A 12,402-nucleotide genomic window follows, 5' to 3' on the forward strand; every position below is an offset into this window, starting at 1 on the left:
TAGCTCAGGATTAAGATCTACACACTGATCTGAATTTTTCTTTTTTAGACATCACGGTTGAACTTGAAACTCAAGATACACATAACCCTTAAATTTTGGAGAAATTCTGCTCTGGAATGTTGCAGCTCAGACCCAGAAAATTACCCTTTGTTAATCTGAGGCACATATAATGGAATTACCTAATTAAAAAGCTACATACCAAAAGTTGAGTCTCTGTCTGCTATCCACCTCAGGGCCCAATCTGCTTTCTTCTTGACGCAAGGCATTGTTTCAATTGCATTAAATAAAAATTCTCTATAGAATGAAACAAAGGTAATATTACAAACACTTATAATTTATTTGTATTATATTAGTACCTAGAGCCCTCAGCTGAGATTGGGACCCCACTGTGCTAGAGACTATACAAACACAGAGTAAGAGACAGTCTTTGCCCCAAAGTTTTTACAGTCTAACAGACAAAAGCTACAAGGGCAAACAGACAGAGAGAGGGAAAGTGACTTATCCAAGCTCACACAGCAGGTACATGGCAGAGCCAAGAATAGAACCCAGGTTTCTCAATTACCAAATCAGTATCCTATCCACTAGAGTATGGTGCATCTCACACTATAAGCCAGATAGTGGCCAGTTCCTGCTCAGGGAGACTCCCTTGCAGACCCCACACAGGAGCTGGGCACAATTTCAGTCCCTGTGGAATACAACTCCTGATTCTGGCTAGCACAGCTAACTGTGCTAAATACCTCCAAAGGTTGTAGGGACATGCTTACAAAATGACATAGCAGCCATCTCCCCACTGCCCATGTACCTTGAAGTTCCAGGAGATACTGAGCTTCCCCAGTGTAAGATGCTGCCCTGGAAAAGCAGCTCTGTATGACCCTCACTACAGGACCATGGTTTCTCCACACATCTGCAGCCACAGACTAACTTTTTGCTATTGTTATTACTGTTAATATTTAAACTAAAGAGACTCTCTTGTTTACATATTAGCAACAAACAAGTTGGATGCAAGTAAAGTGATATATTTATTACCAAACCCAGATCAGTAAATAGCATTAAATTCCTAGAACGATCCATAACCAAACTGTTTCAATCTATCAATTATATTGCACTGTACAAATATTAAGTAAGCCTCACAACACTCCTGTGTAGTAGGTATTAGTATTACTCCATTTTATAGATGAGGAATACAAAGCAGGAAATGTTAAGTGATTTTCCTAAGGCCACCCAGCGAGTCAGTATGGAAAAGAAGGCAGGTGATATTGGCATGTGCTACATGACTAGCCCTCTAGACTGCACAGCCAGTACTAAGGTAATATGTTCAATGGCTTTGTGACAACTTTGAGAATTACCGTTTCTTGGGATTTTTGATGTAAGTGTCTATTAGCAAACTGTACATCTCCGAGTGAACATTCTCAATTAGAATCTGAAATCCATAGAAACAACGAGCCTCTGGGATTTGCACTTCCTGGCTGAATCGCTCCACCTACCAAGAAAAGTGCCAGTTAGGATATTAGCACTACCTGCGAGAATATTTTCAAGCCCTGAGTTGAACAAACACAACCTCCCTGCCATGGAGAAAGGATGGGGGGGAGTTGGATTGAAACATTTCACAAACATGCATGCAAATAGCTAGCAGATTGTGGAATTATTCTTTGAGAGAGAAAGTGAAATAAAGCTGCTGTATATATAGCTTATCAAACTGTAATCAAGAGGTATGCTGTCTATGTACTGAAAGTATACAGCAGAATACTGTAACACTGAAAACTTCACATTACACAAACACTCAGGATTTTGGTTTGATATTAAATAAAATGAACCAGTACTTCACAAAATCTCTGTGTCACAGAGAATGTGTGTCTCTTTCTCCAACCTCACCCCATACTATAATGTATTCCCTAGATGTGTGCCCAGAACTTATACATGCACAAGGTCCAGGATGGGCCATTTTCAGGCCTCCACCACTGAGGGTTTAAAGTCAGATATCTTGCAGCCCAGCGTGACTACAAATGGCAAATCCATATCATCAGAAAGGGGTGATCCATCACTTCCTTGTAGACCTGGTAGATTCAGAGATATCCCCAACAAGTCACCTTGGTAAACACAGGTCCTTAGAATCGGTTTTACTGAGATAAGGAACACTGGCCAGGACATAGTAGTATCCCCTATATTCTTTTAAAAGTGCTATGCTAGGGAGAGATAGTATGATTTTAACCAACTCAAAGAGAAACACTGATGACACCACTGAAGAAGTTCACTCCCATCTTCCATTCCTAAAGAGCCAAAAATGAACACAGTCCACTGGAAGGGAGGACTTAAAGATTGTTTCCAGGAACGGAGTGGCTGGAGTCCTTCAGACTATACTGGTGTGAGCCTTGTGACATTTCACTCTATATCCTTTATGAAAATATCCTTATGATATGAATATGACACAACTGAGATATACTTTATGCAAGATGGGTCTTGTAAGATATCATTGGAAAGGTTATAATTTACTGAATGTGATTATCCAATTTGTATGCCTGTATCATTTCTGTATCTGAAGTTAGGAATATTGACTATATCTGTATTTCAATTATGCTACTTTGGGTGACGCCCACTGCTAACACTTCAGGAACAACAATGGAAAAGCCAGACAGGGCAGTGGCCCATCAGCGAGGACAATGGACTGTGAAAAGGTTTGGCCTTCCTGCGGACCCTCCATACTGCCACTGACTCATGGACGCTGTGATACTACAGAGTCAGGTGGTCTTGTCACCCGATACTAAACATTACCTGGGACTTCTTGTAACTTTCCACTGGAAGGGAGGGGGGTCAAGTTTGGGAAACAAAGGATTTCCGCCTTATGTAAATCCTATTTAAAGTTGGGAGGAACTCAAACTGGACTCCTCCTCTCCATGATATCTGCTCAAGAAGAAAGACTGCTAAAGCCACCTGAAGGGAAGGCGGGGGCAGGGGGGTGTCCAGACTGAGACGGGGTCCAGTCTGAAAAGGAATATAACTGGAACTCTGAACCACAGAAACTTTGCAACCTGCCTAAAATAACATAACATTTCGGGTGAGAATTTACATTGTGTAACCTGTTTCTTAAGTATATTGAGCTTAGCCTGCCTAGTTTGCTTTATTTGGTCAGTACTCTGCTTTATTCTGCTCTCTCTTATAGTCACTTAAAATTCACCTTTTGTAGTTAATAAACATATTTCTTGTTTGTAATATAACCCAGTTTATGTAATTTCTAACTGGGAGGGCAAGAAGTTGTGCATATCTTCCTCCACATTGAGGGAGGCAGCAAATTTCATAAAACCTTTGGGTTTGTACCCCTTAAAAAGACTGGGCACCAGAGCGTTGGAGCATGTCCCTCAGGCTGAATCTTTCCAGAGCGGATCGTTGTCTCTCTGTGCAGCTGGGTGTGGCCCTGCTTGTGTGCTTGGCTGGAAGAGGCTTGTGAGCCTAACCCAGCAAGGCCAAGTAAAGGGGACCCAGGCTGGCAGAATCATAGAATACCAGGGTTGGAAGGGACCTCAGGAGGTCATCTAGTCCAACCTCCTGCTCAAAGCAGGACCAATTCCCAACGAAATCATCCCAGCCAGGGCTTTGTCAAGCCTGACCTTAAAAACCTCTAAGGAAGGAGATTCCACCACCTCCCTAGGTAACCCATTCCAGTGCTTCATCACACTCCTAGTGAAAAAGTTTTTCCTAATATCCAACCGAAACCTCCCCCACTGCAACTTGAGACCATTACTCCTTGTTCTGTCATCAGGTACCACTGAGAACAGTCTAGATCCATCCTCTTTGGAACCCTCTTTCAGGTAGTTGAAAGCAGCTATCAAATCCCCCCTCATTCTTCTCTTCTGCAGATCAGCCTCTCCTCCGAAGTCATGTGCTCCAGCCCCCTAATCATTTTTGTTGCCCTCCGCTGGGCTCTTTCCAATTTTTTCCACATCCTTCTTGTAGCGTGGGGCCCAAAACAGGACACAGTACTCCAGATGAGGCCTCACCAATGTTGAATAGAGGGGAATGATCACGTTCCTCGATTTGCTGGCAATGCCTCTACTTATACAGCCCAAAATGCCGTTAGCCTTCTTGGCAACAAGGGCACACTGTTGACTCATATCCAGTTTCTCGTCCACTGTAACCCCTAGGTCCTTTTCTGCAGCACTGCTTCCTAGCCATTCGGTCCCTAGTCTGTAACAGTGCATGGGATTCTTCCGTCCTAAGTGCAGGACTCTGCACTTGTCCTTGTTGAACCTCATCAGGTTTCTTTTGGCCCAATCCTCTAATTTGTCTAAGTCCCTCTGTATCCTATCCCTACCCTCCAGCGAATCTACCACTCCTCCCAGTTTAGTGTAATCTGCAAACTTGCTGAGAATGCAGTCCACGCCATCCTCCAGATCATTAATGAAGTTATTGAACAAAACCGGCCCCAGGACCGACCCCTGGGGCACTCCACTTGAATCGGCTGCCAACTAGACATGGAGCCGTTGATCACTACCCGTTGAGCCCGACAATCTAGTCAGCTTTCTATCCACCTTATGGTGCATCCCAGCACATCAGGTTACACCCCAACGGGCCCAAACCCGTTACAGGCCTAATTTGTCTTAAATATTGGCCCAGGGAGAACAGGTTGCTCAGATGTCTAAGCAAAACTGAGATTACGTGGAAGAGAGAAAATGCAACTAGTAAATATAATCAAGTGACTCTTTATTGTTAAGTTAAAATTAAAATGAAGAGTCTTTGCTAGCCAAATGAATGGTAACTCGTGAGAAATGGGCTCATTGTAAAGATGCCTTACCAAATTTTCATTTACAATTCCATCGCTGGCTGCAAAAAAAGCCAGGACATGAGAGATGAAGTATTTTTCTTCTGATTTCAGCTTGTTCCAGTGAGGAAAGTCCTTTGATAAATCAACCTTATGGTAAAAAAGAAAGAAAAATACAATATTATTGTCCTTTAATGTTGATAACTCATGAAGAAAAATAGAAGAAGCTTAAGCAAATCAGTGATACTGGAAGTTATCTGAGACCAAACTTGAAAATGTTTAGAGAATTTTATTACATTTGTAATTGAATTTAAAATCAAACACAGTGAAAGCAATGAAGTACAGTAGTGTATCTGCCACCATGATGTAATTTAATTGCTTTTCAGCTTATAAATGACACCCCTCCCCACACAAATACAGATCTTTGGAAACTCAGAGAATATGCACACCATTTAGAGTCACTAGAATGACCACTAGATGTCTGATACTATAGTGTGTCCGCAAAGATATTTCTAATGGGAGAGTAGAATAATTTACTTTTACATAGCGCCCTTCATCAGTCTGTGAAGCACTTTAGGATAAAGACACTACAGAAATGGAAAATGACTTTATATATTGAACCATACAACACTGCAAATGCAAAAACTTTTCCGCACTGTAAAGTGGCAAGATTTCAAAACCTCAATGTGTGTCAAAAAACAGAGATCCTTTCCAATGTGTCTTTAAGGATACCTGCAATTAAAGACAGCATTTTTGCAACGAGCCTTTAAAATGAAAAGGATTTTCTTTATGTGACATCTAATTTCTCCCACAAGACTACTGTTGGACAATAAGAAAGCATTACATATCTACTCTTCTATAAGGCTGTGAATTCTGGCTGGGGTAGCTCTCCTGACTCCTAAACTGTGGGCCTTGTTCACTGGACTATAATACTCACAGTGTCCCTAAGACACCTCAATGCACACTGGCAGAGGGCCCACCACCACACTGCAATGCATATCAGGCCTGACACACTCACTAACCCCATCACAGTGTGATCATAATATGTATCTAAAAGGTGTCTTGTAAGGTATAATATTTAAACTGATCATATGCCAGTCCTGAAAAATCATTGCATGATGTATGTATGGGTTGTGTACAACGAGTTACATAGGTGTACTAGAAATACATTCTTAAAATGTGTTTGGAAAGCAGTGCACAAACCCTGCCTGCCCTAGATAAAGAAATGTCCATTTACCTGTCTGACCCACTTGATTACAGGCAGAGGACAATAAGAGTACATTTACACATAAGGTAAACAAAGCTATCACGCTAACAAGAATGGAGGAGAAAGTTTACTGAGCAGGCCAGGGGACAGACTCTGCATCCCAGAAAGACTTCCTGGCTCTTGAAACAGAGACGATGGACTTCAGGAAATATAAGGGTAACAAAAAGCTATTAATCCCTCACGTAAGGGACAAGAGACCAAAGCTCTTGGAATCTGTGAAAGGTGGATCCTTCAACCATGTGGACTGAACTCTCTGAAACCTGACAATAGATGAGAAATTACCTCAGACCAAGATTGTAATCTGTTAAACTTTAGACACTAGAAAGCATGTTTTATTTTTGTTTTGTCTGCAATCATACCTGTCTTTTTCTCTTGCTTAGTATCATAGAATCATAGGGTTAGAAGGAACCACAAGAGTCATCTAGTCTAACCCCTGGCCATGATGCATGATTTGTTGTGTCTAAACCATCCAAGACAGATGGATATCGAGCCTGCTTTTGAAAACCTCCAGTGAAGAAGCTTCTACAACCTCCTGAGGCAGTCTGTTCCATTGACCTACTGTTCTTTACACTTAGGAAGTTTTTCCTGAGATTTAATCTAAATCTGCTATGCTGTAGTTTGAACCCATTGCCTGTTGTCCTGCCCTCTGTGGCAAAAGAGAACAACTTTTCTCCATACTTTTTGTGGCAGCCTTTCAAGTATCTGAAGACCACTCTCATATTCCTCCCTTAATCTCCTCTTTTCCAAACTAAACATACCCATGTCCCTTCAGCCTTTGCGCGTATGGCTTGCATTCCTTTGAACATCCCTTTGATCATCTTTGTTGCTGGCCTCTGGATCCTTTCCAGTTTCTCTACATCCTTTCTATACATTGATGACCAAGACTGGACATAGTACTCCAGTTGAGCCCTAACCAGCGCTGAGTAGAGTGGAACTATCACCTCCCATGACTTGCACTCTATGCCTCTGTTAATGCAACCTAAAACTGCATTTGCTTTTTTTGCAAGAGCACCTCATTTCTGGTTCATGTTGAGACTGTGATCCACCACAACTTCCAGCTCCTACTCAGCAGTGCTGCTGCCAAGCCAGTTTTCCCCCATTCTGTATTTATGCATTTGTTTTTTCTCCCCCAAGTGCAGCACCTTACATTTGCCTTTGCTGATTTTCATTTTGTTGTTTATAGCCCAGTTCTCCAATTTATCAAGATAGAGCTAAAATTCAGAAGTATCCTACAAAGTATTGGCAACCCCCTCCCGCCCCACCAAACTTTGTCTCATCTTCAAACTTGATCAGTATGTTCTCTCTACCTATATCCAAGTCATTAATAAATATGTTCAACAACACTGGACCCATAGCAGATCCCTGTGAACCCCACTTGAATCACTTACATCTCTGTTCTTTACTAATAAACTCATTCTTGTTTTATTACAAAACAATATCAGTGGTGTACGTTAAAGTGAAGTGTGAGTCTTCAGATAACCTAACAGGCTGGTGTGTACACTCTCTCTTCGAAGGCAGCGAACTTAATAGTTTCTGTGAGCATCACAGTGAGACGTCTCTGGGGTTCACTAACTGTTAACTGCATGGGCAAGGTTGAGATCAGCAGAGTCTCAAGGACAGACTGGAGTGACAGGGAGTTGACAATCTAATCTCCAACAAGGCTGAGACTTGCTGAGGCAGAGAGATCACACCGTGGCTTACAATTCTGAGTGTCCCGAACAGAACATCACACTCACCTCTTCTGCTGTCCAGAAGGAAGCTTGTGCCTTTTTATACATGTTCCATATATCCGGGTATTGGAGTGGGAAGATGACAAATCTACGAGGATTTTTTCTGAGAAGAGGCTCTTCATTTGGTTTAAAGTCATTTTCAATAGCATCTGAAGAGAAACCCTAAAGAAAAAGCAGTGTTATTTCAGAGGATTGTTTCCCCGTTATTACTCCACCACTTACTTCCTTTTTAAAATAATTCAACTTAGGAAAGATAAAAAAATGTCTTTGAATTAAACCACTGAGATATGCACATGCCTGAACCAAGTAACCGCAGGATCTTCTGCTGTAACCCTTGCTCTTTCGTCCGCCATCTCTACTATTGCTTGCCATAGCTTATTGCTTTGTCTTTCTGCCTGGCTCTACCTAGAACAATTTTGAGTGCTATAAATTAATAAGTACCACCACCAGAAGTTTGCCTTGTACTAGGCAATGGACAAATAATGTCTGATTCTTCACTGCAAAAAAGTCTCTGTGCAGTATGATGGAGAAACCCAACTTGCATTTTCAAGATTCACGGCGCAAACAACATTGAACTGAACGCACATACACATACAAGATCACATAAACTACCAGTTTGTGTCTAGCACAGTTACTCAGGGTTTGTCTACGCAGGGATGTTACACCTGATTAGCTCTGGTTTGCTCCCATTAAAGTCCTTATGTCCACACATACTGTTTTTAAGTACATTATTCAGCGTCTCAGATTGCAGTAATTAACCGACATCCCCTGCAGCCGGAAAACTCTTTCCCATGCCCTCCCCAGACACCGCCAACACACTCTTATCAACCTCCTGGCTCCAGTCTGTACCCGCAGCATTCCACTCCTCCCCCATCACAGTCCAGCACTGCGGCCTCCTATTACCCACTGCACTCAACACCCGTCCCTCTGCAGTTTAGCCCTGCTGAAGTACAGTACATCGCTGCACTGTACTCCAAAGGACAAGGTTGCATATGATACCTGGACATACTCAAATTTTAACTGTCCCGGGACCCCACCTCCCCCTGGGACCTTCCCTTCCTCCATTCCCCTCAGTGCTGGTGTAGTTTTTTTCTCTGTCTCTCTCCTCCGGTTGTTGTTTTTTAATAAAAGAATTGTGTTGGTTTGAAAGCAATCTTTATTCCATTAACTGAAAGCAAACAGAGCCCTGCAAAGCAACAGGAAATTTTCTTAAACCTTCATAATGCATCGTCTGCACCAATCACAATCACCTCCTAGCATTACAAGCACTGCACTCCTGAGCATAGCAACAAATATTAGTGGCTTTCCGCTTTAAATTCCTGCTTCAAGGCATCTCTGATCCTTATGGCCCCGCACTGCACCCCTCTAATAGCCCTGGTCTCTGGCTGTTCAAATTCAGCCTCCAGGCGCTGAAACTCAGCAGTCCAGCCCTGAGTGAGGCTTTCACCCTTCCCTTTACAAATATTATGGAGCATACAGCACGCACCTATAAGCGTAGGAATACTATCATCAGCCAGGTACAGCCTACCAGGATCACAATTGGCATTTCTACTGTCCTTACAGCGATCTTCTGATCTGGGAAGAAAGTCCCTGCTTGCAACTTCCTGAACAGGCCAGTGTTCCGAAAGATGCATGCATCATGCATGCGGACCAGCCTGCGTTAATGTCCATGAAATGCCCACAGTGATCCACAAGCGCCTGGAGAACCATAGAGAAATACCCCTTGCGATTAATATACTCGGTGACTAGGTGGTCTGGTGCCAGAATTGGAATATGCATGCCATCTATCGCCCCTCTGCAGTTAGGGAAGCCCATTTCTGCAAACCCATCCACAATGTCACGCACGTTGCCCAGAGTCAGTGTCTTTCGGAGCAGGATGTGATTAATGGCCCTGCACACTTCCGTCAACACAAGTCCAACAGTCGACTTTCCCACTCTGAACTGGTTAGCGACCGATTGCTAGCAGTCTGGAGTAGCCAGCTTCCACAGTGCAATCGCCACGCACTTCTCCAACTGCAGGGCAGCTCTCATTCTTGTGTCCTTGCGCCACAGGGCTGGGGCAAGCTCATCACACAGTCCCGTGAATGTGGCTTTCCTCATCCAAAAGTTCTGCAACCAATGCTTGTCATCCCAGACGTGCATCACAATGTGATCCCACCACTCAGTGCTTGTTTCCCGAGCCCAAAAGCGACGTTCCACTGTGGTCAGCACCTCTGTGAATGCCACAAGCAATCTTGTGTCGGAGCTGCTATGCATGGCAAGATCAATGTCGCACTCCTCTTGTCTTTGTAGTTTAAGGAATAACTCCATTGCCACTTGCGACGTGTTAGTCAGAAATAGCAACATACCAGTCAACAACGCGTGATCCATTCCTGCAGACCGAAGACGCAGCGCATGCAGTACACAAACCACTGAAAGATGGCACCAAATGTGGACGGAAGCACTGAGATGCGAAGCAATGCATCACAGGGCATTGGGACAGGACCCAGGATGCCCCACGACCCCCTCCGCCTTCCCACAACTCTTAGCGGCAGAGAAGAGGAAGAGATGCTTGGAGGAAGAGATGCTCTGTGGGATATCTGCCCAGAGTGCACCGCTCCAAATACCGCTGCAAGTGCAAGAAGTGTGAACACGTTATTGTGCAGGCAGCTGACAGCGTGAACACACAACAACGGTTTTCCTTCAGCCCTCTCTGAGCGGTGCTGTAACTGCCAGCTCTGGAACTCTGCCAGCATAGACACACCCTAAGGAATACTAGCTACAAATAATTTCTCACCCTAAATGTTGTTTCAAGCAGGTTGCAGAGTTTCTTGAAGGTAAACTACACTGCTTGCAGCTTAAATCACCAGGAATTCCTTTTACAGGCTGATCTTTCTCGCCTGGGCTCAGCCCCTGCCTCTCCCAGCTTAGTTCCTTTGATCCTTCAGGTGTTTTCAGTAGTCTTACTTCTTGGGCAGTGGAGAAGAGCCCTAATTCATTCATTACCCAGTCTTAAATAGGATTTGCATATGGTGGGAATCTTGTTTTCTAGTTTGACCCCCACCCCGTTCCCATGGACAAGTACCAGCATTTCAAGATGGTATCCTGTATCAGGTGAAATGATCACATGATCCTGCAGTGTCAATGCAGCATCCCAGGAAACTTCTCAGGAAGGACGGAGATTAGTATCTTCAAAGTCCTATTGTCCTTCCTAATAGCCCCCTCAGGCTGATTGCATACTGCCTGGTGGGCGTTCTCCAGGTGAAAACACAGTTGTAATTATTATATAGTTAATATTTCTAACTTCAGATACAGAAATGATACATGCATACAAATTGAATTACATTCAGTAAATCATAACCTTTTCAGTGATGCCTCACATGACCCATCTTGCACAAAACATATCTTAGTTATGCCATATCCATATCATAAGCATATTTCTATGACGAATATGGGGTGTACCAACACATTAGGTACATTAAATTTTATGGAGGTACATTGCCAAAAGTCAGTCTACAGAGGCATTCCACAATGCACAGAGATTGCAAGATACTACCTCACCCACCTTCTCTGTCTAGAGATTGCAAGGCATTTTAAATCATTTCCTCAACACTGGTAATGCTGTGTGTCCAAACCAATTACTGAAAAAGTTTATTTTGCAGTGCACTCTGCTGATCTACAGGTGTTTATAAACGAGAATTTCAATCCAAGTGTGCTCTATGTTAGCATGCACATTGTAAGGCAAAGCAGCTCTCTCAGGGCTGTCCATATAGCTAGTTTCCCTTCTTCTCCGGCATTAGCTAAGCGCAGCTTATTTTCCCAGTTTGCCCATTGTCTTTTTTAACAATATCATTCTGTGTCTTCTGGGGACTCACCTCAGGGTAACATCCTCCAATCTAAGGACAGCCTGCAGGAGTGAACGTGCAATTACTAACCTGCCCCTCACTGTCTTCCACCCATTCACCCCACAACTCCCCATCCACCTAGCTTCGGAATAGGGGGCATATACAAGGGGGAAGTAACCTGGAAAACGATGGAGGAGATCTCAAAGCAAACCCCACAGTGGGAAAAGAAGATGGGAAGGACATTCCAAAACAGTGGGAACAATAACATTTTATCAGCAGCAGCATGGAGACTAGCATTGGGACAATAAGTACTTCTCCTTTTTCAGATTTCCCTCAGCACCTGTAAGACCATGACCTGGCCATACAAGGGCCTTATCTGCTAAAATGAAGATGATCTTCCAATTACCAACAGCCTTCTACTGAAAGAAGCAGGGAGCTCAGCTGCTTGCGTGGTGTCAGGATGGTCTTGTGACTAAGGTAATGACTGGGATTCAGAGGACCTAGGTTCTAATCCTGTGTAGTATAAATATGAAATTAAAGAATTAGAGTTTGATTAAGGACATGTGTGTTGTAAAGAAAGGCCCTCACTAGCAAGTACAAGGAAAGCCTTGAAAATAATAAGTTACAAGGCCAGAAGTAATAAAGTAGGGAGGATGTCTGGTTGAAAGACTAACTAATGAGTAAGGTTAACATTTTGTCACAATTACTTTTAGAAAAAGTCTAGGATAGGTCACAGGAAACAAACAAAAATTCACAGAAGCCCATGACCTGTCCCTGACTTTTACTAAAAATAACTGTGACAAAATGGGGCTGACAGTGGGATGAAAG

The 12,402-nt window shown here is 43.2% G+C and overlaps 1 protein-coding gene across 1 annotated transcript in view; it reads right to left on the bottom strand.

Annotated features, from left to right (window-relative positions):
* RRM2B (ribonucleotide reductase regulatory TP53 inducible subunit M2B) overlaps nt 1-12,402 on the bottom strand; it is a 35,793-nt gene that overhangs the window by 20,127 nt on the left and 3,264 nt on the right. Inside the window, exons 2-5 of the mRNA XM_005306042.4 lie at nt 7,757-7,912; nt 4,787-4,903; nt 1,347-1,480; nt 200-294 (exon numbers count right to left, since the gene is read on the bottom strand). Coding sequence (XP_005306099.2) covers nt 200-294; nt 1,347-1,480; nt 4,787-4,903; nt 7,757-7,912 — 502 coding nt within the window. The remainder of the gene's footprint in view (nt 1-199; nt 295-1,346; nt 1,481-4,786; nt 4,904-7,756; nt 7,913-12,402) is intronic.

The sequence above is a fragment of the Chrysemys picta genome, chromosome 2 (genome assembly GCF_011386835.1).
Source record: "Chrysemys picta bellii isolate R12L10 chromosome 2, ASM1138683v2, whole genome shotgun sequence".
Lineage (NCBI taxonomy): Eukaryota > Metazoa > Chordata > Testudines > Emydidae > Chrysemys > Chrysemys picta.